The 26,260-nt window shown below is 46.1% G+C and overlaps 2 protein-coding genes across 3 annotated transcripts; one reads left to right on the top strand and one right to left on the bottom strand.

Annotated features, from left to right (window-relative positions):
• Positions 1–1,130: 1,130 nt before the first annotated feature.
• Positions 1,131–25,762, bottom strand: C5H16orf78 (chromosome 5 C16orf78 homolog). 2 transcript variants are annotated; one of them, XM_059264509.1, is made up of 7 exons: positions 25,660–25,762; positions 24,633–24,926; positions 23,318–23,419; positions 22,704–22,863; positions 7,321–7,361; positions 4,386–4,630; positions 1,131–1,357 (listed from the first exon to the last, which is right to left on the bottom strand). In XM_059264509.1, exons 2-7 carry the CDS (start codon positions 24,780–24,782, stop codon positions 1,210–1,212), a joined length of 846 nt encoding a protein of 281 aa, XP_059120492.1. In that variant the 5' UTR covers positions 24,783–24,926; positions 25,660–25,762; the 3' UTR covers positions 1,131–1,209. The 2 variants fall into 2 exon arrangements, with proteins under 2 accessions (XP_059120492.1, XP_059120493.1); XM_059264510.1 differs by having other exon boundaries at positions 1,132–1,357; positions 22,704–22,830; positions 25,660–25,758.
• On the top strand, positions 18,260–19,202 carry LOC131912029 (small ribosomal subunit protein uS5-like). Its single transcript, XM_059264508.1, has one exon. The coding sequence runs from the start codon at positions 18,284–18,286 to the stop codon at positions 19,163–19,165; it is 882 nt and encodes a 293-aa protein (XP_059120491.1). The 5' UTR covers positions 18,260–18,283; the 3' UTR covers positions 19,166–19,202.
• Positions 25,763–26,260: the final 498 nt, after the last annotated feature.

The raw sequence follows: 26,260 nt of genomic DNA, 5'->3' as shown, positions 1-26,260 counted from the left end.
CCTTGTGTTCTCCTGGCCTCTGAGCCCTTGCATGCTCTGTTCTCTCTGCCTGCCCTTCCTTCTCTCATACAGATCTGGGCATGGGCATTCTTGTTTCTCAATAAAAATAGTTCCTATTCTGGCAGTGGTGCACATGCCTTTAATCCCAGCACTCGGGAGGCAGAGGCAGGCGGATCTCTGTGAGTTCGAGGATGGCCTGGTCTACAAAGCGAGTTCCAGGACAGCCAGGGATGTTGCATAGAGAAACCCTGTCTTGAAAAACAAAAACAAAAACAACAAAAACAAACAAATGAACAAAAACCAAAACAAAAACAAATAACCAAAGTAGTATCTTCCTCTAGGAAGCCATTCCTCCCTAGCGCACTAAGATCTCCTCTCCAGGGATTTGACTCCATATTGTGCACAGGCTGCCCACCAGCTCACCCCTCTGTCTTAGGGACTACAAGCACCCTCTTGGGATTACCTACCCTGTACACTTTCCTGAGAGTTCGGGCTGTTCTAGTCTTCCCTTTGGGAACTTTGTGTTGCACACAGGTCCAGAACATGTGGGACAGAGTTTCTGGACAAGTAGACCTGGTTCTGTGGGTGGGACCTGGGGTCTCAATGGACCACAAGAGAAATTTAGCAAGCCATGCAACACACCTGGTGGGAAAAGAATGGAAAATAGATAAAACTGGTGTTACCATGAAGTCAGTCCTTACAAGAGAGGACAACAGCCACCAGCCCTAGGCCTACACACGGGCCAGTTCTCCACAGAGCTATGTCCTTCATAGGGCAGTGACATGTGTCTCCAGACAGCTGTTCAACTTTTTCTCCTCTCTGAAGTTCCTCTAGGGACTCAGAGCCCCATTTTCTTGCTCAAGAAGTGTTTTCTCCTAAGAAGCAGTTTGAAAAAGCTTTGTACTCCCCACTCCCCATTTTGGTGTTTTGGATAGGGCCTCACACAGCCCCAAGTTGGCCTTGAACTTTTAACTCTTGGTCCCCCTGCTTCTGCCTGTGCTGAATACAGGCCAATGCCACTGCACCCAGGAAACATTCTCAAGGAGCCTCTCTTCCCAGTCACTCCTGGGTTGATGCAAGGCGGAGCCAAAGACAAAGCTGACACCAGCTAGTGGTGATGCGTTTGACTTGTTCAACCCGTGCAGTTTAGGGAAGCCAATCCTCAGGGTGCTCAGACCGCATGGGAGGAGCCTCCAGGGGGCAGCACTACTACAGTGCTGTGCTGTTACGATGTTCGAATATCTTCTTGGCGTCTATCTCGGCCTCTATCATGTGTGGGTGGATTTCCACATCCATCCCTGCATCCTTGCACAGCTTGATCAAGGTCTTGATGTTGTTCTTGGACAAACGCAGGTACCTTCAAAAGAAGGTAGGGAGAGGTGACAAGGAGTCGTGGGACCTGGCTTTCACTAAAAAAGGGTTGGCTGTGGGCTTGGTGTAGTAGTGCAAACCCTTAATCCTGACACTCGGGAGGCAGAGGCAGGTGGATCTCTATGAGTTTGAGGCCAGCCTGGTCTACAGAGTGAGTTGTGGGACAGCCAGGGCTACACAGAGAAACCCTGTCTCAAAAAAAAGTGGGGATATGGGTTGGCTTTGGGCAGTAGGAGGTTGGCAAGAGACCTTGGCCTGACTCCCTGTGTCCCTGATAGAAGGTGGTAGGAGCTCATAGTACTGTAACTCTTGGAAATCAACCTGTTAGGCATCACCCTGGTTATCTGCAGAGAAAACAGGCCAGTTTTCATTGACTCAAGCATGAGATCCATGGAAGTAAAGAGAAGCTATGTTATGGGAAGACAGATGCTCATTGGGGGAATGAGGAAGTCCATCAACAAAGTGACAATCTGGTAAAGAATGGGCCATCCCATTCAGAAGACTTGATTAAAATGGCATCAGGAAGAAAGAGGACATGGCTAATGTGGGGTGTGGGTATGTGTTAATTTGGGTGGAATGTGGTATGTTAGGCACTGCGGCAGGCAGTGGATCTGAGTTGAGGCTGGGGGACTTGAGTGTGCATACACAGAGCTGCATGAACAGGCATACGTGCCTTCCTTTAATTCACTGTGTGTGTGTATATATATTAAATAACAAGGCCATTGATTTAAACTGTTTTCTAAAGCCTTGTAATCCTGACTTTTGCTGAGGAGTGAAATTGATCCTATCTGTGCTGTGTGTGGGATCCAGACAGAGTTCCTGGTTCCACTGTCAACCTTGACCTTGGGGCCAGCTTTATACTCAATCACTTCACCTGTCTGTCTGAATGTCTATCTATCTATCTATCTATCTATCTATCTATCTATCTATCTATCTATCTATCTATCTATCTACCTGTGCCGAGACAGGATCTCATGATGTAGCTTAGGCAGCTGAGACAATCCTCCTGTCTCAACTCTGGAGTGCTGGGATGACAGTGTGTGCTAATCTGCTGATCTCTTGGTCCCAGCTTTAGCAGAGGCTGTTTCTGGGGGACAGGGAGGAGCTGTGTTGTCATCCCGGAGCTTCCTGCCTTGCCTGTGCTTGGGTTCTGCCCCTGTACTGCCTTGGCTGCTGGCCCCAGTTCCCTTGACCCCAGGGCAGCCTACTTGGGAGGTGTGGATGGGTTGGCACTTTCACCTGTGGCTTCCTTAAGAGCCCACTCCACCATCTCACCCCTGTCTTAGGTGCCTCCCCGATGACTTTACAGATGCCACCTGGCCCAGTGTTCCTGCTCTCTCTGGGAAAGAAGCCCCCATTGTGGAGCCAATTAGAGCTACATCATGGCTTGTCCCTGTGAGGAGGGCAGCGGTCAGGTGTGGCCTCTCATTGGCTCCATCCCTGCCTCATCTCTTAGTCTCCAGGAGCAATGGACAGCACACACCTGGGCACTGTGGCTGCTCTGTCATCCAAGATGGCTATATTGCTGCCAGCTTGTTGAGGGTGACTCTGTTATACTGTGGCCTCGATTCCTCCTCAGCTAAAGGTTTTTTTTTTTTTTTGGTTTTTCGAGACAGGGTTTCTCTGTGTAGCTTTGCGCCTTTCCTGGAACTCACTTGGTAGCTCAGGCTGGCCTCGAACTCACAGAGATCCACCTGGCTCTGCCTCCCAAGTGCTGGGATTAAAGGCGTGCGCCACCACTGCCCGGCTAGCTAAAGGTTTTTAACCTTGCCTGTTACTCCTCATTAAGGATGACACCGGCCTTGGGTGTTTTCAGAGGGGAGACCTGGTGACACGGTATGGGTGGAGTGTGAGCCAGAGATAGGTGGGGCTGTGGCTCAGTGGTGGAACATTGCCTAGCTCCTGCAAGGACCCGGGTTCCATTCCAGCAGTGGAAAAGGAAGTGGGGAAGACAGAAACCAAACAGTTCATGGTTGTCTTGGGAATCTAACCCCAAACACAGCAGAAGGTCACTGGGGACAGTGACATTATGAGAAATGTCTCTTCTGGGCTCTGGTGTTCAAATACTTGGTCCTCCAGTGGATGGCAGTGTTTGGGGAGGTTTAGGAGGAAGTGGCCTCAGTGGAGGAAGTGTGTAATTGAGGGCGGGCTCTGAGAACTTAAAAGCCTCACCCCACTTCTAGTTTGTACCCTGCTTCTTGCTTGTCTTTGGAGATATGAGCTCTCAGCTTCTTATTCCCGCCACCAGACCCGCTGCTACCAAGTGTGCTGATGGACCTCCCGCCATGACAGACTCTCATCCCTCTGGAACCATAAACCCCAAACAACCCCCTTCTCATATAAGTTGCCTTGGTAGTGGTATTTACCAGAGCAATGGAAGAGCAACCAGTACAGATACTGTCGCTCAAATTCACCAGAGTGGAAGGACTCAGGGCAGTTTCTTTATGAGAAAAAACTGCAGGCAACCTGTGTTTTCCTTTTGGTGAATCCCTATGGCTTCTGTTGTGAGGCAAATGGAAAATTTGGATTTCCAGTGGCAGAGCTCAAAATGGCAGCCCCCACCTGGCTGTCCATCAGGGGAATTTAATAGGAGTAAATATATTGCTTGTAGCCTCTGGTAGTAAAGACTGCTAGGAAACCCAGGGTTTTAGCCTTGTAGCAATCCTTTGCCAGCTAGGGCCAGGTAGGGCTGAGCTGGCCCCCTCCATGTCCAAGAATGCATTCACACACTGCTGACTTAGGCCTGCCCCCTCCATGTCCAAGTGTGGGTCTATGGCCTGATGTTTTAGGCCTGCCCCATCCATGTCCAAGTGTGAGTCTATGGCCTGATGTCCTAGGCCTGCCCCATCCATGTCCAAGTGTGGGTCTATGGCCTAATGTCCTAGGCCTGTTCCATCCATGTCCAAGTGTGGGTCTATGGCCTAATGTCCTAGGCCTGTCCTTTCCATGATCAGGCATGCATGCATTCACACACTGCTGTCCTCGGCCTGCCCACGCACCCCAGTGGTGCTCACCGGCAGCTCAGCACCTCCTCCGGCTTCAGCATCTTGGCTGACTCTATCTTGGGCTCTGTGCCCTTCTCCATGAGGCTCTTCAGCTTGCGATCGTCAGGAGCCTTGCTTGGCCAGTCTCTCAGCAGACCTACCCTCCGTGTGCCGAACATAGCGTCCTGAAGCACAGGGTCAACAGAGCTTTGTCTGCGGTACGGGCTTACGCGAGTGTTGTTTTCTAGGGCTATGACATCTTTGATGTCTAAGTCTGAAATTGGAAGATACCGCCAGGGAGTTAGAGTCTGGGAGAGGTGAGAGTTGAGCAGGCTGGGGTAGTGGGAGTGGGAAAGAGGGAGCCAGAGGAATGAATGGGCTCCTCACAGCTCATCTGAGGTCTTGGCAAGAGCTCCCACAGGGCTGCACTTACCCTTCGCCCATCCTCCACTCTCCCAGCCTTCCCAGCTGCCTTCCTGCCCAGCTTCCCCCTTGCTCCTGGCTTTCAATCTTTTCTGTTCTCCCTTTGCAGAGGAGGTTTATCTAATGGGAATTAACTCAGAAGGAAAAGAAATCCGAAGAGGTGAGTGTTGAGCCGGGCTTAAAAGGGCAGTAGTTTATGGTGTGGAGACACGTTGCAGGTGGGACACATGCCAGGCAGAGGCACAGAGCACAACTGCATGGATATGGGAAACCGGAATGTCTGACATGACCCGAACACGGAGCTCAAGCCGGACACCATTTGTCCTTGCCTTATAGAACTACTGGAAGGCACATTCTGTTCATTCCACTTCTAATTGGTATCATTAGTGCAGAGAAAAGCCTATTGCTTCAAAAATACACTGCCAATTAGAATGTCTTGAGTTTTGCAAATATTTTGGAAAAATCAAAATGTCTTCCTCCCAATGTTTATAAAAACTACATATTTTTTTGGCACACTGCATTTGACAGTCTGAAACAGTATGGGTGACAGGCTGAAGGATATTACATTTTGGTCTCAATTTTAAAATGTGTTTAGCATCCTATCGCTTTGAATGAGATTAGCCAGTTATATTTATTTTATAATCTTTGCCTTTTATTTTAAGTTTTTTTTGAAACAGGGTTTCTCTATGTAGCCCTGGCTGTCCTAGAACTCACTCTGTAGACCAGGTTGGCCTCGAACTCATAGAGATCTGCCTGCCTCTGCCTCTCATACGCTGGGATTAAAGGTGTGCGCCACCATGCCCGGCTTTGTTATTCATTCATCTCCATTTTTTTTTTAAGTTGAAGAGTATCTTTTAACTTTATTTCTTATGATTGTTTTAGGATAAAATAGAGGTCTCTAAAATCTTAGGTTTTAGGAAGCTGAGGAGATGGTTCAGTGTTTAAAACCCCACATCGCTCTTTCAGAGGATCCAACTTCAGTTCCCAGCACCCATGTCGGGTAACTCACAACCACCTGCAGCTCCAGCTCCAGGGATCTACACCTTCTGGCCTCTGAAGACACTGTGCACACACATATGCAAGACCATACTCAGATATAGGTGCATATGCATACTTTGAAAAATAAAAATAATCTTTAAAATAAATACAATCTTTATGCCTTATGAAAACTTATTGTTGTGAAAGTTTATAGGTGACGTTGACAAATAATTGGCAATCTGAGATTTATGTTGCTTAAATGTGAGTCTATATCACCTGTAACTGCATGACTGCATTCTCTAATGTACTTCCTGTTATAGCCTTTTCTTTTGGAAGGAAATACTTAAAATCTCCTAAGTAATCATATTTTAGAAAAAAATTTATTTTTATTTTATGTGTATGAGTGTTTTGTCTGTCCGTCTGTGTGTGTGAATGTACAGTGTGTGTGTGCCTGATTCCCAAGGATGCCAGACACCCCTGGAAATGGAGTTACAGTTCTGAGCCACCATATGGGTGCTGGGACCCAAACCCCACTCCTCCATAAGAACAGCCAGTACTCTTTTTTTTTTTTTTTTGGTTTTTCGAGACAGGGTTTCTCTGTGTAGCTTTGCGCCTTTCCTGGGACTCACTTGGTAGCCCAGGCTGGCCTCGAACTCACAGAGATCCACCTGGCTCTGCCTCCCGAGTGCTGGGATTAAAGGCGTGCGCCACCACCGCCCGGCAAGAACAGCCAGTACTCTTAACCACTGAGCCGTCTCTCCAGCCCCGCCATATATTTAAATGTGTTCTTTTGGATCTCTTCATCTCTGCTTGCCCTGTTTAGTTGCCATGTCTGGTGACTGTGGCTGTTTGAGGTTCCTACGTATTCTTTAACATTTAAGAGTACCTTTCGCTGCTTTCTCGGGTCTCTTTCTACCCTGTTCTACCTTTGCGTTTCCTTGTTATCTCCACCTTAGCCTTTGTTTTCCATTTTTCAAGTCACTTGGTTTTAAGGATGCATCTGAATTTTGACTTTTAAATCTACTGTTGCCTAGTTTGATAGGCTTGCTTTCTTCTGTGGCATTTCCTGCAGACAGAGATGTCCATGACTGTGCATCTTAAATATCTCCAAACATCCAGTCACCCTGATGTGATGCTGGTGTGCTTGAGGCAGGTTTATGAGCTATGGACTTTCCTCTGTAATCTAAAGGCACCGTGGCTTCCAGCAGCAGGCCAGGTTGTTCCCGCCCCCCCCCCCCCATAAGTAAACTTCTCTGTAAGCTTTCATGTTTTCACTAACAAAGTTCAGGAATTTTACCAGGATATGCCTATGGGGAATGGGTCCAGACTCCCTGCGAGGGTCAGTGGACTTGCCTAAGGTCTCAGATGGGTATGTACTAGCCTCAGAACACTTCATGCCCCATATGGTGTTCTGGCCTGTGGCTGGTCCCTGACAGGGTGACTGGGTTGGGAGGTCTCAGCAGTGTCTGCTTGTGCTGATGGGGTTGATGCTATCCTCTGGGGGGCATGGTCTTAGTGTCCTCTTTGAAAATCAGGGATCTTAAAGTAACAGCATATACTTTCCCGATCCTCTGTTCTCTGATCCTCTTCTGGATCCAGATAGGCCTATGGTGGAAAGAACGGCAACAACATTAAAGGTTGTGGCAATTCAGGGCTCTCTGGGGTCACTCTACTTTCACAACCATATTGCATACATTTAGCCAGTGAGAAAGCGAAAAGTCATGTACCCAAGACCCCCACATCTATTGCATGGTGAACCCAGGATGTTGGTGCCTTTTCCTGGAAGTCTGTTCTGACCTCTCTTTTAGAATAAAATGATCCCCACTTCTGGTACAGAACAGAACAGATAAGTTAGATGTTTCGAGGGCCACATCTGGGACTCCAGAGATGACTCTGCATCCATGTAGACAAAGTGTGCATGTGTGCAGACATCACTCTCAGCCTTTCCCATTAGAAATGCTCCCTTGGCCTAAAGACACAGAATACACACAGGCACCCAGTGACTGGCCACCAAAAGCTCTTCTTGCTAGTATTCAGACTTCACCAGGATTCATTGTCATGGAATATGTTCCATGTTTTCCTAGGATCTTTCACTGGCCTCTATCCAGGGTGACCATTCTGAAATTCAAATCCAACTCGGTAGTTCTCTTCTTAAATCACTCCAGGGACTTGCCATTGTATTCCTTTTCTTTTAGTCCATACATCTTTATTTGCAAATGTTCTTTGCAATGCGTCATTGGTCTTGTTTGAGGCCTCTGACTTCTGCTACACTATCCATACTGGATCCTCACTGGGACTCCTCTTGGATATCCTGTTGCTGCCCTGTGTCATGGAGATCCTGCAGTTTTGGATATAAAGGACCGGCCCCTTCACATGCTCCAGAAGTTCATAGATGAGGTGGATGTTAGGGTGGGCCAACTCAGCCCTTAATCTGGACCTGGGTGGTAGCTGAGTTGGTCAGCCCACTAGCTCTCCCACATCCTCACTACCAGGGTGAGTTCTTCAGTACTGCCCCGGCTAGCTCACCCAATGCCACAGGCAACAAGGCTGGATAACAGAAAGTGAGTGTTTGCCTTCCAACACAGTTAGAAACCTGGGCATCGTAAGAGTCTGCGGCATTAAGACACTGGACAGCAAGCAACATGAGGCAGTGAGAGGAAATAAGAGTTCAGCCCGTGGCTGGCCCACGCCACGGCAGGATAACACGGTGGACCACGGAGGGGAAACCAGACAGCAACAGGAGATGCTCCTACAGATTACTACAGAGCGTTGGAAAGCACCTCTCAGCTCAGTCATCGTGGGGAAGGAGGGGGCACATTGACAGAAATAGATCAGAGCTGGGTGATGGTGGTGCACGCCTTTAATCCCAGCACTCTCGGGGCAGAGGCAGGTGGATCTCTGTGAGTTCAAGGCCAGTCTGGTCTACAGAGCTAGTTCTAGGACAGCCAGGGATACACAGAGAAACCCTGTCTTGAACAACAAAACAAAAAAGAAATAGTAGATTAGAGGGGAGTCTCATGTAGCCCAGGCTGGCCTTGATGTTATCCACAGAAAGACGACCTTGAATTTCTGATCTTCCTACTTCTACTTCCCGAGTGCTAGGATTACAGGTGTGTGACGTCATGCTTGGTTCTGTGTGATGGTGCTGGGGACTGAACTTAAGACTGTGCATGTTAGGCAAGCACTGTACTGGTTGAGCCACATCCCCAGTCTAGAAATGTCTATTTAAACATACTATTATGCTCATCAAGGCATGAGCATGCTAGGGGAGATACAGAAGATTCAAAGTGACCCAAATTGAACTTCTAGAGATGAAAATATCAGTGTTCGAAATGAAAAACGTATGAGATTAACAGCAGATTGAGCACTGCAGAAGAAAGGACTAGAACCTCAGCGGTGGTCAGGGACTATACGAAATAACTAATGAGGAGATAAGGCTGAAAGACAAAACTAGTGATCCGAGGAACTTCATGTGTGGTTGGGGTGTCTGAAAGACAGAGGGGAACAAAAAAATTAAAGAAATATTGGCAAAAATGTTGCAAATTTGATGTAAACTAGAAACCAAGAATCCTTGCAAACCTTGAACACAAGTGTAAGAATTATGAGGCCAAGGACGTCGAGGCTCAGCAATGGGGACCTACTCAGAGGAAAATCTTTAAAGAACGCCTAGAATGAGGTTCACCCAGCTTCAGAGGGCAGCCAGCTTCCAGTCTCTGCCAGCAACCAGGAGTCCAGCAGGGGGAGGGGCTGATGGAGACCTGGGAGAAGAAAGACCCACAGCCAGGGGGGCGGGGGGGGGGCCAAAAGGTGAACTAAAGATCTCTTCAGATGTGCAAAGGCTGCAAGAGTTTATGTTCTTATTCAGATCTGTTGAAAGTCTCAAGGGGAGGAGAGTGATTCCAGTCAGAATTCTGGATCTATGCAAAGGAAGGAAGAACACTTGGGATGCAGGCAAATGCATGTCTTGTTTAAATGTGTTAAAACAAAGCAAACAAGAAACCCCCAGATCCCCATGATGCATTGTGGGTCTGTAACGTGGAGAACCGTGGTGCTGGCAGCACAACATGGAGGCAGTGAGGGCCACCAATGGAGCTCTGTCCTTGTAGATCCCCTTAGGCTAGCAGGAAGAGAACATGGTGTGGGAAGTCAGGTGCATGTTCAGGCAAGACTCTATCATTCCAACAGTGCAAGAAAGATGGGACAGGAGCTAAATCACTCTCAGGGGCAGGAGAAAAGGGAGCAGGAGCGGACAGAATCCTTTAGAAACAAATACCAAACTCGTGGTTTGCGAACCCAGCCTCGTCAGCCGTGCTAGTGTGTTCACTGAATTGGACTTGACATTTATCGCTTTGTTGAGGTATAATTGACAAGTAAGTTGGCTTATATTTAAAGTGCAGATGTTGATTTGATGTACATGTAGATCAAGATATGACAACAGCAATCATGTTAACGCACCCAAAACCATGGCTACATTCTTTGTTAAGCTCAACTCTCTTAGCAAATTTGAAGTGTATAATATTGTATTTTTTACTATAATGTAGTGACTTCAAGTGTGTAATGCAGGGCTGCTAATTACACTCATCATGAATACATTGTATTAGATCCCAAGGGTAGGGGCATGGAGGTCTTTGTGCTCACACAAGCATTAGGGGAACCTGGGATGTTAAGCACAGAAGATTCTTCCTTCAAGGGAAGGAATGCAAAACCTGTTATCCACCCAGAAGGCTGCAATGGACTACTTTCTAGCCTGGTGACCTTTGTGCTGTCTCTGTGGCTGGAGACTTTTCTGGCACTGGATGCCCCCAGACCCTTATCCTAATGTTCAGTCAATCTATAGAACCTATCTTTACAGACTTTACAGAGAGTTTCCATGTAATCATGTCTGATCTGCATTTCGCTTACTTTGTTCCTCAAGGAGATGTATGTATGCTTTGTTGTGCACGTGGGAATGAGTTAATTATCAGTAGAATGGTTTTCACCAAATTGTGCTGTGCTTAAATATACCTAAAACAAACCCTCAGGGTCAGACTCCTGAGGTTTGAACCAACACTGGATACTGAGTTGTGGTGAACCAGACTGCCTTCTTGCCTTCCGTAGCTTATCACTCTGCCATCCATGAAGGTCTCCGAGACCCGGGCACCCAAAATCTTTATCTCGTCCTGAACATCTATACCTTTGGCACTAATGTCCACATTTTGCCCCTCCAGGTTGTTGGCGACCACCATTCTCCTACTTCTAGAAGCTCAAGCATTTAGATCCATCTAGACACAAGCTTTCTCCAACCTTTCACTTAGCCCAAATCCTCTCAAGTCATTCATGTCGCTAATGACAGAGGTTACTTCTTTTTCATGCCTGACTAGCATTCATCGCATGTACACATCTGGTTCCCTCTCCTCCGCTTTTAGTAGTTTTATTTATTTATTTATCTATCTATCTATCTATCTATCTATCTATTTATTTATTTATTTATTTATTTATTTATTTATTTATTTATTTTTGTGTGTATGAATGTTTTGCCTGCATCTATATCTGTTTGCCATGTGTGTTCCTGGTACTTGTGGAGGTCAGAAGAGAGCATCGGATCCCCTGGAACTGGAGTTACAGGTGGTTGTGAGTCATCATGTGGGTGCTGGTAACTGAACCTTGGTCCTCTGCAAGAGGAGCCAGTGCTCTTAACCACTGAGCCATCTCTCCAGCCCCCACATCTGATTTTCTTACCCATACACCCATCAGTACTTTCGTGGTGCTGCCTTGAAGGCATGAGTCCATCAGTGTCCCCGAGATCCACTCTCTTTTCGCCTGGCTGTGCATCACGTGTGGGATAGGTGTATCAGAGGGAAATGCATTTTTTAATTTTTGAAAGGAAGTTTCATGTTTTCCAAAACGCTCTGCCAACTTACAATCTCACCAGTAGCATTAGGCTCTCTTCTTCCCACACCCTCACTGACACTTGCTTTACTTGTTTTTAGATACTGGCCGTCCTGTGAAGTATACAGTGCTATCCTCTGTGGCTCTGGCTTTTCTATTACTTAGGGTTTTCTAGAGGAACAGAACTTACAGAATGAATCTCTCTATACATCTACATCTCTCTCTATATATATTTATTAGATATTATATCTCTCTATATAATACATATTTTATAAATAAAACTTATTATTCTAATAATATACATGTTTATATGATATATAGACATATATACACGATATATATTAGAATATATAGACATATATAATACATAGACTATATATTATATAGAGAGACATATATATTGTATGTATAAAGGGGATTTATTAGAATGGTTTACAGGCTGTGGTCTAGCTAGTCCAACACTGGCTGTCTACCAACAGAAAGTCCAAAAATCCAGTAGTTGTTCAGTCCATGAGGCTGGATATCTTAGCTTGTCTTCAATATACTTCAGAATCCTGAAGAAGCAGGCTGCAGTGCCAATGAATGGATGGACTTGCTAGCAAGAGTGGGAGTAACCAGGCAAAGGCCAAAAGACTCCTTCTTCCATGTCCTTTCCATAGGCGGCTAGCAGAAGGTGTGTCCCCGACTAAAGATGGATTGTCCCACCTCAAAAGATCTGGATTAAAGGTGGCTCTTCCCACCTCAAAAGATCCAGATTAGAAGTGGGTCTTCTCAATTCAAGTGACTTAAGAACAATTCCCTCCCAGGTGTGCCCAGGCATTTGGGTTCTAGCTAATTCCAGATGCAGTCAAGTTGACAGCCGAGAACAGCCACCACAGCTCCTGGGAGGTGTGTGATACGGATTTGACTTGCCTTTCCTGGTAGCTAGTGGTTCCGAGCCTGCTCTCACAAGCGTGATGTGTGTGTGTGTGTGTGTGTGTGTGTGTGTGTGTGTGTTTGCCAGTTATTCAGCCATGTTTAAAAGCATTTCAGCTTTTGCTGTTGTCCATGAGTTCGCTGCATGCTTGGCTGTTGTGTTACTCAGTTTTTCTGTCATCATGTAAATACCTGAGAAAATTAACTTGAGGGAGAAAGGCTTTATTTTTGGTACATGGCTTCAGACAGTCTTCTGTCAGCTGTCTCCACTGTTTCTGGGCCTGTGGTGAAGCAGGGCATCATGGCAGACGGAATGGTTGAATGAACCATTCATCTTGTAGTAGTCATGAAGCAGAGTGGGCTGGGGACTTCTTGGGGAGCAGGGTCACCTTCCCAGCACATGCCCAAATGGCCTACATCCTCTAGACTCCACCTCCTGTTTTCCAATACCGCCCACCGATGCCTTCGTGTCAGGGGCTGGGGAGATGGCTCAGTGGTTAAGAGTTCTTCCTGCTCTTACAGTTTGGTTCTCAGAGCCTATACCAAGAGACTCACAACTGCCTGTATCATCAGCTCTTGGGCTCTGATGCCCTCTTCTGGCCTCCCTGGGTATGACACACAAGGCATACATGCACATATACATGTATAAATGAAAATAATAATTTCCTTTTCAGAATTTGTCAAGAAATACAATATCATATTAAGCAAAATAAGCCAGAATGACAAAACAATAATATTTTCTCTCATGTGGCTACTAAATTTTATGTGTATATGTGTATATGTATGTGTGTATTTATAAACTCATTTTTGTTTAAACATGAATGAAAGTAGATGGGGGCTCTCTGGGAAAAGAAAGACTAGCAAGGAAAGGGTACAGAGGGTGGATGTGGTCAAAATATATGATATAGTTGACAATGTGTTTATTCATCACCCATTGCTGTGGGTGATGAATACATACCAATAAAACAGAAAGAAAATCAGTTTGAATTTGTTTAATTTTAACTTTTCATTGTTTGTTTTTGAAGTCTTTTTAAAGTTTTATGACCGTGACATCTAAAAAGAGATGATTTTATTCCTTTCTTTCTGATTTTGGTCTCTTGTATTTCTTTTTCTTGCTTAATTGCCCTGGCCAGGGTGTCCTGTATCATGGCGAGCAGCAATGGCGAGTGGGCACCCTTGCCTTGTTCCTGGTCTCAAGGAAAATCTTTCAGCTTTTCACAGAGTGTGATTTTAGCTGTAGGCTTGTCATGTGTGGTCTTTACTCTGGTGGGGTGAATGTCCTATGATTTATTGAGCATGTAGCATAAACTGATGTTGAATTCTGACAATTCACACTTGACCTGATTTCTGTTCTTCATTCTGCTAGTGCAGCTCACTGTGTGTGGATTTTTGTGTATTGACCATCCCTCCATGTTGGGGGTAGCTTGTGCTTGGTTGTCATGTGCAGTTCATTCTTGTGTGGTGTTAACCCCAGCTTGTACCATGGGCAGCAGCCTGTGAGATTTTTTCCTCCTGTTGCCTTTTTTATCTGGACTTGGTACCAGGAGATGAAGGCCTTGTAAAATGGGCTTGGGATATTCTCTGCTCTTTAGTGTCATAGAAAAGCTTGAGAAGGATCTGCATTGATTCTCATTTAAACTCTTGATAGGCTCCCCATGAACCATCAGGCCCTGGGCCTTTCTTCGATAGGTTTTGTTTATTGATCCAATCTCCTTGCTGTTGTTCTGATTCTTCATGATTCAATTTTGACAGGTTTCATGTTTCTAGAAATGTCTTTCTTTCAAGCAGCAGCCTATTGCTACACAGCCATCTATAACCTTTCCTTTTATCCTTTGCTCTTCTGTGGCATCTGCAATGTAAACGGTAGACTTTTTATTTGCAGATTCTCCTTTTTTGTGAGTCTAGCTAGGGATTTATCAATTGTTCATCTCTGAAAAATCATCTGTTAGTTTCATTGATCATTTTATTGTCTAAGAATCTATATAGTAATTATCTTTATTACTTATTTTGTTCTATTAACTTGGGCTTGCTTTCCCCCCATTTACTTGCAGTTTTCTCTTTCTGTAGCATGTAGTGAGCGCAGTTTCAGCCCCCCACCCCCCACCCCGCCCCTGAGCCTTGGCACGCTGTACCTCCATTCTCATGTATCTCTGGATTTGTACCACATGCTTTTGGACTTCTGTGATATCCTGGTTGTTCAGAAGAGTGCTGTTTAGTTTACCACTTTCCTCTGATTCTAGTTGAATGCAAAGAAGACACTTCCATGAGTCTGAGGCCCAATGCTCTATCCTGGAGAGTCTCCATCGTGCTTGAGGAGCATGCGCAGCAGCTGGCGGCAGACAGACGGGATGCTCTGTATGCATCTATTAGGTCCATTGGTCTTGTGTTTTCCAATCTGCTGTTTCCCGATTGATTCTCTGTCGAGATGATGTATTGTTTCCCCCTCTTTAGGTTATTAAGTCCCCCACTATTATTGTCTTGCTATTTACTTCTGCTTTCAGTGCTGTTAACATTTGTTTTATCTATTCAGGCAATCCAACAATGGACGCAGAGATATTTACAACTGTTAGGTCTTCTGACGAATTGACCTCTTCATTGTTATATAATAACCTTCGTGGTCTATTTCATCTGATGCCAGTGCAGCTACCTCCCGCCTTTTCCATTTACACAGAGTACCTCTCTTCCAGCCCTTTACTTTCAGCCTATGTGTGTTCTTAAAAGTTCAAATGAGTCATAGCTAGATTTTTGAGCTACCCAGCCACTCTGTTTGGATTAGCAAATGCTATAGTTTACATGTGCTCCCCAAATTCACATGTTGGAATCTTGCTCCTCAATCAGGTGGGAAGTGGGTTGTGCTGGGAAACGCCCAACTAACATTGTCAGGAAAGCATGCTGTCATGTAGTGAGTCCATCCTCCACACTTCCTCTCCTGCGCACACCAGCTGCCCTTTGCCCTCAGCTACATGATGATGTAGTTCAAAAGCCCCCAGCAGGTGCTGCTGCGGGCATGTTCTCGGACCTTGTATTCTCCCAAGTGAGATAGATAACCCTTTCTTCACCCCTGTGTAGTGCTGTTACAGCGACACAAGATGGACTGGGGTGACTTTGCTTTTGTGTTTAAGGACAAGGACTTACCATTACTGCTTTGTCTTTGACAGCTTGCACATCCTCTGTTCCTTTCTTCCTGTCTTCCCTTGTGTGTTGATGACACCTTGCTGTGCTGTGTTTTGACCCCTTTCTCTTCATATCTTGCATATCTACTAGAGGGCTTTCTTCTGTGGTTACCATGAGGCTTACTGCAACCATTTGACAGTTACAACACCCCATTTTAAGCTCCTAACGTTTAGCCTTGATGGCATACAAATGGCTTCTCCCTGTGGTGCTGGATGTTGAACCTCAGCCTCCTGTGCTGGGTAAGGGCTTTACCACTTACCTATCCCCCAAGCCCAGAATTTTATATTTTTAATCTTGTGTATTTGTTAGCAAAGCATTGTAATTATAGTTACTTTTTTCTAAATATATTGAAATTTATTAACCTTTCTTGGGGAAGTAATAACTCCACTTTATAATTATAAATACCTCATAAAGTTCGTTAGTGGACACACAAGATAATGAATATATAACTAACAATGAACTCCCACACAATGGAAGAAACATAATAACTTGATATGTTCTATAGTTAGTGTAAATATGTACTAATATTATGAAGTCAATTATAAAAGACAAAAATATTTAAAATGTTGCCCTTACTAGATATAATTATATCTCATAGTTATAGCTTTTAAGATGTTGGATTTTGGGCTGCAGAGATGCCTCATAGTTAAGAGCACATACTGCTCTTGCTGAGGACCTGAGTTCGGTTCCTGGAACCCCAAATCAGGTGGCTCACAACTGCTATAATGCAGCTCAAGGGGATCTGACACCTACTGCCTCCTTAGGCACCTGCACTCATGTGCACATGCCCACATATGGACTACACACCACACAAGTACACATAGTTACATCTAAAAAAGATGTTTACCTTTGAACTTTCATTCCAGCCTTGGACATGATTTACAAACAACCATTACAACACTACAGAATTCTGAGTTTGACTATGTAGTTACTGTTAGTCGGGAGATTTTTACATTCATTATTAAGTATGTTGTTAATACATAGCATCATATTTCTGTTGAGAAACAACCCTGGTTGTAATATGAATGAACTCTCTCAAATTTTGCCCATTTCGGGAAATACCTACTGCCCTCATCCTGTTTTTCCTGAGATAGGGTCTCATGTAGCCCAGGTTGGCCTTAGCTTATGACTCTCAGAGTTCTGCCCCTGAGTGCTGGGATTACAGGCATGTACTACCATGTCTGGTTGTCTCTTCCATTTCTCTTTTTTCTCTTTCTTTTTTCCTTCCTTCCTTCCTTCCTTCCTTCCTTCCTTCCTTCCTTCCTTCCTTCCTTCCTTCCTTCTTTTCTCACTTTTTTTCTTTGAGACAGGGCTTCTCTGTATAACCTTGGCTGTCCTGGAACTCTCTCTGTAGACCAGGCTGGCCTCAAACTCAGAGATCTACCTGCCTTTGCCTCCCGAGTGCTGGGATTAAAGGCATGTGCCATCACCACCACCCGGCATCTCTTCCATTTCTAAAACACAGCTTTCATGGGTATAGTATTTTCAGATGTCAGGTGTCTTTTCTTTCAATATTTTGAATACATCCTCTACATATGTCCTGCTCTACAGCATTTCCATTTAGAAATTCATAGTATTATGGAAGCTCCCTGTGTATGAAAAGTTACTTTTCTGTTGCTTTCAAACTCTTTGCATAGACTTGGGATTTAATGTGTCTTGTCTTGGTGTAGATGTTTTGGGGTCTCATGAATCGAAGATTTTTCTCTCCCTGAATTTTGGAAGTTTTCATTCATTTTTTTCTTGTTTGTTTGGAGACATGGTGTCTCTCTGTAGCCTTGGCTGGCCTGAAACTTGCTATGTAGACCAGGCTGGCCTTCGACTCACAGAGATCCTCCTGTGTCTCCTGAGTGCTGGGATTAGAGGTGCTCACCACCATGCTTCCTTACTTATTTCTTAGATGACCTTCCCTGGTCTTTTGTCTTTTTCTCAGACAGCCATGCTGCATGTATTATTTGATTTTCTTGAAATTTCTATTTGTCTCTCTTACTAGATAATTTCAAAAGGGTCTCTGGATTGAGGAATCTGTATGTTCTCTGTGTGCAGTTAAAACACTCCATTGCAGGACACTGTGTGTTCCTCAGTCCCTCAGATTTCTGGTTTTTGTCTTTTAAAGTGGTTCTGTTTCTTTGCCGCACTTCTCATTTCATTCAAATATGCTTTCTCTCATTTCATTCAAATATGCTTTCTCTCATTTCATTCAAAATGCTTTCTCTAATTTCATTCAAATATGCTTTCTCTCATTTCATTCAAAATGCTTTCTCTCATTTCATTCAAAATGCTTTCTCTCATTTCATTCAAATATGCTTTCTCTCATTTCATTCAAATATGCTTTCTCTCATTTCATTTTGTTGTCTCTTTTGTTCCTTAGTGTCCTGTTTGTTTTAATTGAAGATTTTTTATACAGTGTATTCTGATCAGTTTCTTCTCCCTCATCTCAGACACATCCCAGATTCTCCCCTTCCTTCCTTCCTTCCTTCATTCCTTCCTTCCTTCCTTCCTTCCTTCTTTCCTTTTCTTTCTCTTTATAGAAATCAAAAAGACGTTCTTCTTCTTCTTCGGGAAAACACCAAATGGCGGACGACGCCGGTGCAGCGGGAGGGCCCGGAGGACCCGGGGGCCTGGGACTAGGAGGCCGCGGCGGCTTCCGCGGAGGATTCGGCAGCGGCCTTAGGGGCCGCGGTAGTGGTCGAGGCCGTGGCCGTGGCCGAGGCCGCGGGGCTCGTGGAGGTAAAGCTGAAGACAAGGAGTGGATCCCCGTCACCAAGCTGGGCCGCCTGGTTAAGGACATGAAGATCAAGTCCCTGGAGGAGATCTACCTGTTCTCCCTTCCCATTAAGGAATCCGAGATCATTGACTTTTTCCTGGGCGCATCCCTAAAGGATGAGGTTCTAAAGATCATGCCAGTGCAGAAGCAGACTCGGGCTGGCCAGCGGACCAGGTTCAAGGCTTTTGTCGCTATTGGGGACTACAATGGTCATGTTGGTCTTGGTGTTAAGTGCTCCAAGGAAGTAGCCACTGCCATCCGAGGGGCCATCATCTTGGCCAAGCTGTCCATTGTCCCTGTGCGGAGAGGCTACTGGGGGAACAAGATTGGCAAGCCCCACACTGTGCCATGCAAAGTGACAGGCCGCTGTGGCTCTGTGTTGGTGCGTCTCATCCCTGCCCCCAGGGGCACTGGCATCGTCTCTGCTCCTGTGCCTAAGAAGTTACTGATGATGGCCGGTATTGATGACTGCTACACGTCAGCCAGGGGCTGCACTGCCACCCTGGGCAACTTTGCCAAGGCCACCTTTGATGCCATCTCCAAGACCTACAGCTACCTGACCCCCAACCTCTGGAAAGAGACTGTGTTCACCAAATCTCCGTATCAGGAATTCACTGACCATCTTGTGAAAACCCACACCCGAGTGTCTGTTCAGAGGACCCAGGCTCCAGCTGTGGCCACCACATAAGGGTTTTTATACAAGAAAAATAAAGTGAATTAAATCTGCTAATAAAAAAAAAAGAAAAAAGAAATCAAAAAGACAAAACAAAAGAAACAAACAACCCCAATTAAAAAAAAAAAACAAGAAAAAGCATGGGACACACTCACACACACACACACACACTACACACACACTACACACACACACTCACACACACACTCACACACACACACACACCCCACTACCACCACCACCACCGCCCAAATAGAACCCGTAAAAACACAAAATTAAAAATCATAATATACAAGCAGAAGACCAGTAAGGTAAAAAATTCCCAGACAAAGCAATAAATATGAGACAAAAACTTCAACAGTACCATTGAGTTCATTTTGTGTTGGCCATCTATCGCTGGGGCCTGCACTGAAGTGTGGTTTATATACCCAGTGAGACTTCATTGGAGAAAACTTACTTTTCCTTTGTAGGTGACTGTCAATTGGAGATAGCTTCTTGCTTAGGGATGGGCGCTTGTGTCCACCTTGCCCTCTCAGTGCCAGGACCGCATCTGGCTTGGAGCTGTGCAGGGCCTTGCACATGCTGCCTCCTTCTCTGTGAGTTCACATCTGTGTTGGTCCTACTGTTTTTAGAAGGTCTTGTTTCCTTGGTGTCCTCCATCCTCACTGGCTCTCACACTCTTCTGTCTCCTCTTACACATAGCTCCCTGAGCCCCCAGGGCAGGGATTTGATGGAGACATCCCATTGAGGACCGAGTGTTCTAAGGCACTCTCTGTGCGTTATTCACTTGTGGGTGTTTGTATTAGCTCCCACCCACTGAAGGAGGAAGCTTTTTTGATGATCATTGCCTTAGAGCTCATTAAGCTTTAGGAAAATTGTTCTGAATTGTTTTTCAATCAGTTCACTGATCTTCATTTCTTTGTGGTAAGTCATCCCTCATTTGAGGTTTATTACTTTTCTATGGCAATGTTACGAAGAAAATCACATTAAACATAAACGCACAAATTAGTTAGGAAGGGAAATGTGGCAGCCATGGGAGTCACAGCTGCAAGAGGACGGTTCAGTGGAGGACCAAGTGCAAATGAAGACAACAGTGGCGGAGACACAGATGAAGCATAAAGGTGGGGGAAGCCACAAGACCAGGCTGTGAAGGCTGGAGGAGCAGGTCACCAGCCGGGCGCTTTCTGCTTGGGCGATTACACTGTCCTCCTCTAAGGTGAAGGCACACAAAGCCTGTTGAGCCTGTATAGTTCAAAGCAGTAATGGGAGTTGGGCATGTATCTGGCTGCCTCCTCACCGTCGTGTTTCCTGGTCCAGGTCCTGCCTGCTTGTCTGAGGTAGCTTGCAAGACTACATGGGAAGATGTCTGTACTGTGGCTAAGCTCAGCCTGACCCAGTCCTGGATGCCAAATGAGGACAGGTACAGGTGCTTCTTAGCTGCCGGGACCCATTCACTGCCCTCTAGTGGCTATGGGCTGTTATACATCAGAAGCAAGACTTCCTACTCTCAGATATGGTACATTTGTCTCGGCTGGTGAGGAAGAGAATAAGAGGACAAGGGATCACGCTGCCTGCCAGTCAGCCTTCATGTCTCCATCCTGTACAGCGAGGTGAAATTACCCACGGTCAGGAGGTTTCTTTAGAGAAGGGACTAATTTTGTTTAGGAAAACGTCTTCACAGCATACTTTATGAATGAGACAGAAGAAACCGAGATCAGAGTAAGCAAAAAGCCAGTGGCACTGAGTGGGGTGGGGAGTGCAGAGGTGGAGGCGCGGGTGGAGGAAAGAGAGGGGAGGAAGAGCCTTCGAGGACTGGAACTACGCTAGAGGATCCTTAAGCAGACTTCTGCTCTCCATCAGTGATGAACACCAGTGCTTCTGGTCGCCTCCCTCGAAACTCTGCCTGGAACTTTCAGAAAACCCCAGGAAGCTTTCCTTACTGGCAAGTGCAGCTAAGAAAATCTTTGGGGGGTCAGGAGACAAAGGACTCTGAAGAATGAAAGTGGGGTCTCCTGACCAGCCCCTGATTTGTGCGTACTCTTCCTCTGTGATGTGATTCTTAGCCTCTGCTGACCCCCAAAGTTTCAGTGAACTCTGCTCACACACAAAGGCTTCCCGTGAGGAGTCTGGGAAGAAATCACAGTAGCAAGACTACTGTGCGTCTCAGCTTCAGGAGGCAGGGAAAGGGGGTTCTGCTGGAAGCAAGATCTAAGGAAGCTCACGAAGCCAACGGGGCCCCCACAGTGGCAACGGTGACAGTGGGGGTCACAGACAGTGCGGATGAAGTCCGGAGCTTCTCATCTTGATTTTATTTCTCCAGTAACTTTTTTTTTTAAAGATTTATTTAATTATTACATACACAGAAGAGGGTGCCAGATCTCATTACAGATGGTTGTGAGCCACCATGTGGGTGCTGGGAATTGAACTCAGGACCTCTGGGAGAGCAGTCAGTGCTCTTAACCTCTGAGCCATCTCTCCAGCCCTCCAGTAACTTTTTAATACAATTTTTAGAATAATTAAGAATTTATGTAACTTTATATAGTAAGAACAATTAGAATAGCTTCAAAGAAAATGAAGAGGGCTTCTAATACCCTTCACTCGGTTTTCTTGAATGCTCACGTCTAATACAACCACAGTGCCTTTACCAAAAGCAAGGGATCTACAATTGACAGTTTGCAGGACTTCTTTGGGTTAGATGAATGTTCCACTAATGTGATGCTGTGGGTTCAAATCGGAGTCCCCTGGTGCTCTTAGCACCACAGGTCCTCTGTCATACTGAACTGTAACAGACCAGAGGCTTCCGTTTGCAGACCACGGCTTTGGTGTACTAAATGAAAAGTTGGGGAAAGTGTTTGTTTTGCGACACAAAGGTGTGCCAAGCTCCTGCCCACTTTCCACACAGGCATGTAGGAATACCTTCCGGATTCTACTTTCGCCATAAGTTCGTGTCCCAAGAGACCAAGCACACCCGAACTTAGTGTTTCTGTTTTCCAATCCTCTGAGCACTTCTGTGTCAGGCTGATTTACAGGCCCTGGATCACTGCAGCTGCACTACAGAGAAAGTAGGGTCACTATACCATTTTATATGTGACAAACCTAGACCCGGAGCGGAGGGCGTGTCGCGCATGATACAACTGAGTGGTGGAGCAGGACTGCGAACTGGAACTCAGGCCTTTCTCTTTCTGGGGATGGACACTACTTGGCAGATGTCAGGTCACTAGGATGGTACCTTCTGTAGTAGACATTGTCATAGTGTTTAACTTAGGAAATTTGGAACTCATGAAGGCAGTGTCACCAAAATAATTCAGGACCGAGCAGCACACTGTGCTGGATCCCTGAGAATACTGGGGGATAAATGGAGCTCATCAACCACTCCCTCCTATCCAATGCCACCCTGGGAGTGATTCCCCAAGGACCCTGCATGCGGGGTCCTAACTCTTACTTACACAGGTTTCAATTGACATGGATGGGCAGGCAGCTCTTCCTCTACCTCTGAGAAATTGGATCAGGGAGGATCAGTTCTGGTACCCCAGGGCCCAGGTTGTCTTCTTACCAGACTTCTTAAGGCCATCCCTGCTGAAGGCGGTGGACATCATGTTCAGACGCTTGCCCTTTACATCTGTTACATACCCCCTCTGGTAACCGGCAGGGAGCTTCTTGATGGCATTTGGATCTTGATTCTTGGAGCCAGGAGAGAAATTATGCTGAGCATCCTCCAAACCCAAACAGAGAAATTTCCAGTTTGCTCAAGGACTTGCCCTGGGCCCAGGAAGAGTTTGAGGGGGCAGTGGTGCCCTCTGTGTTGGCTTACTGAGACTTCATTTTTATTTTGCCTTATCTCCTAGGGGTACATACAGCCCATGCCTGCAGGCAGGTCTGGGATACCCTCTAGCTACAGGGCTGAGTGCTCCCATGGCTCTCTATGCCCTGGCATCCTTGAGTGTGGTGGGATGTGGGAGGAGGAAGGTGAGACACTGTCCTGAAACTGGACCTCAGGAGAGTGGGGATTGTCAGTCAAGCAGCACGAGGTGGGGTGGGGGGTGCATACAGGAGACTTATTTATTGAGCTGTCATTACAGGACAGAGAGGATCTCGGGGCCTTCATAAACCGTGTGGCTAGACACCATAGCAGAGCAGTAGCTGTGGGGAAAGCTGGAGGGTGATTACCTTGTTGAAGGTCACCTTGCGGCCCTCTTTGTCCTTCTTCTTAGCCCCTGGGCCTTTCTTCCCTGCCTTCTCTTCTGCACGGTTCGCCTCTTCGATCTTTTTCTGAAAAAGCAGTAGAAAGGGCTCTGCAGCCACCCTGTGAGGGTTCCACCCACTGTCCCTAAATAGGAGAACAGTCCTGGCAAGTGGCAAATGACCTCTTAGTACCTACACTCTGAAGTCTCTTGTCTCTTCACTGTCTCTTGGTCTCTGGACTACCCCTAGCATCTATCCCTGGTACCTTTGTCAACATTCCAGAATGACCTGTGTGTGTGTGTGTGTGTGTGTGTGTGTGTGTGTGTGTGCGCGCGCGCGCGCGCGCGCGCGTGTGTGCGCGCGCCGTGCCCCTAGCTAGGAGCAGGAGATGACAGTAAAGATTAGCTACAGATGAGTCCGTCCTTAGTCATGCTCTCTTCACTCATTTGCTCTGGAACAAGAGGCCGTAGGAAGCATCCTCTGCAGCTGGTGGATATAGGATCTCAGTATCTTCTGAAGAGGGTACCACCTTCCATAGGCCTAACTTGATTTTCACAAATGATGGACCTAGGGGACCTAAACTCGCGGGGGGGGGGGGAGGCAAATTTGGTACCTAAGACTCCCAATAAAAGAGGAATGGGCTGGTGAGAGCAGCCCTTTATGTCGGGGAGGACTCACGTATATCCTGGTAGGAGTCTCAGTGGGGGAACGGCAGTAGGAATGAATGATCTATGCTGGAGCCATAGGGAGGAGGTGGAGGCTTGGAACAGTGGGGAGGTCCATAATTTGCCCACATGGAGACCCCATAAGCTAGTGCTCAGGACTATTTCTAACACTGACATGTATCAACAATGCCCACAGTTTGACCTAGTGTTAGGCAGACTTCTTCCTCATCACAGACCCTGACTCAAGTGCCTTCTAGAGTGTCTACTTCAGAACATTTGTATTTGAGCAATTTCTTTCTCTTCCCCTCTCAAAGAGAACTCTGTTAGCCACACCCTACATTTTCTATAGTGAAGCGTCTTTCTCAAGGACCTGAAGCCATCTCTTAAAATATGGCCACCAGGAAAGACTGGAACCCTGACTTTGGTGGGAGAGAAGAAGCCCAACCATGACAATTGCCATTAGGAGACACAGACGGCCCAATCAGGGTGAGTGGTCTCACCTCTGAACTTACCCACTGGCTTACCCCAGTGTTTAAAAAATGATCCCCCTTTGCTAGGGGGTGTTGAATTTCAATTCTCTCTCCTGTTAATAATCTCGCATAAAGTCTTCCAGCAATTTCTTCCAACGTACACACCTGGAGGGCACGCTTCTTCTTGCCCTGCCTCCTTTCCAGCCACTCCAGCACCCGGGTGAGGTCAGACATCCGCCTTTCCTCAGCCGTCCTCCAGACAGACTTCCTTTCAGTGGGCATCAGATCCTTGAGGTCTCCTAAGTCTTGTGACATGCTGATGTCTTAGCTGTACCCACAGGAGAGACTGGTACTCTTTTTGTCGTGATCCCTGGGTCTGCTAGTGTGGTGACTCAGAGGTAGGATGTGTCCTCTGGATGTAATGATAAAGGGCGGAGTTGGAAGCAGATGGATGTTGGCCTGGGGGATAGAAGGCCTGGACAGTGATTGTGAGGTCACTGCTGACTTAGCAACCATCCCCTAGGTCAGGGGTGGGGGTGGAGGTAGGATGTAAGCTACCTCCCACTCTTTCCCATGAGTTCACGCCCCCACCTTGGCTACTGTCTCCCCTGGATTCTGCCATGTTCTCCTTGACAGCCTCTCTGTTCAAGTTATGTGAGGAATGACTTACAGGAGTGGAGATGACTCCCAGGCTGCCGCTTCACCGAAAGCTCACCTTGAGTGACAGTTCACACACGGCAACCCAGGAGCTCTCTGCTCAGCTTCTGGCAGACCGCTAAGTCAGCGAACCTCTTCCAAGCAACTCTGGCTCCTCTTTTGTTCCCCAGCAATTGTTTTATTTTCAAGATTTAAATTTTTTCTGAGATAATGTAGTTACTCATTTCCCCTTTCCCCTTCCTCCCCCCAGACCCTCCCACATACTCCCCCATTGCTCTCTTTCAAACTCATGGTCTCTTTTTAATTGTTATGATTATATAGGTCATGTACATTCCTGTTATAGATATTTATGTATTATGTGTACATATTATATACATATATGTATATATATATATTCTTAAATACAAAAGTACCAGTTTAGTCTATATAACATTATGGGTATGTGTGTTTTCAGGCTGATATTTGGCATTGCATAACCAATTGCTGTGCTCTTCATTGGGGAAGATGTCTCCTGCTTTCTGCATTCCTTAGTTACCTGTAGTTCTTTGTGTAGGGGTTCCCCTGTCCATGTTAGCATGCCTACTGATGTTGTCCTTGTCTTTGTTTAGCTCATGTTAGGACAGCCATGTTAGGGTGACCTCATGGGTGTAGATTCTGACATTTCTAGGAGACACAATTGTTATGAGTAGATTACAGAAGATGACCACTCAGACACAGTTTATAGCCAATTGAAAGTCTTTATTCCAACCATCTGGGGCTACATCCAAATACTTGGGGACCTAGGTGTAGCCTCAAAAACCCTCAAAGAACAAAACCATATTCCGGCATCTTGCTCTGTAGCTGCTGGGGAGCTTTGTAGAAGCAAGCAATTTAACAGAAGCCAAGATAAGCAGTTAGCTGGAGGGGGTTCAGCACAAACAGGCAATTTAACAGAAGCTAACTTAACTAGGACATCCTGACCTTTGGTTCCTAGAGTAGAGCTGGGTAATTTTCCATGGGATTCTTCATCAAGGAGATAAAATTCTAGTAAGACCTGAAATGGCTTCCGCAAAAACTCAAGTTGGAGGAACTTCTGCACTGTCTTGCCCTGCCACACAAGCTCACAGCAAACTCCCTGTTCCTCCAGTTCTTACAAT

The sequence above is a fragment of the Peromyscus eremicus genome, chromosome 5, assembly GCF_949786415.1.
Source record: "Peromyscus eremicus chromosome 5, PerEre_H2_v1, whole genome shotgun sequence".
In the NCBI taxonomy this organism is placed as follows: Eukaryota; Metazoa; Chordata; class Mammalia; order Rodentia; family Cricetidae; genus Peromyscus; species Peromyscus eremicus.
The sequence above is the reverse complement of the archived record's forward strand: the minus strand, read 5'-3'. Positions and strand labels throughout refer to the sequence as shown.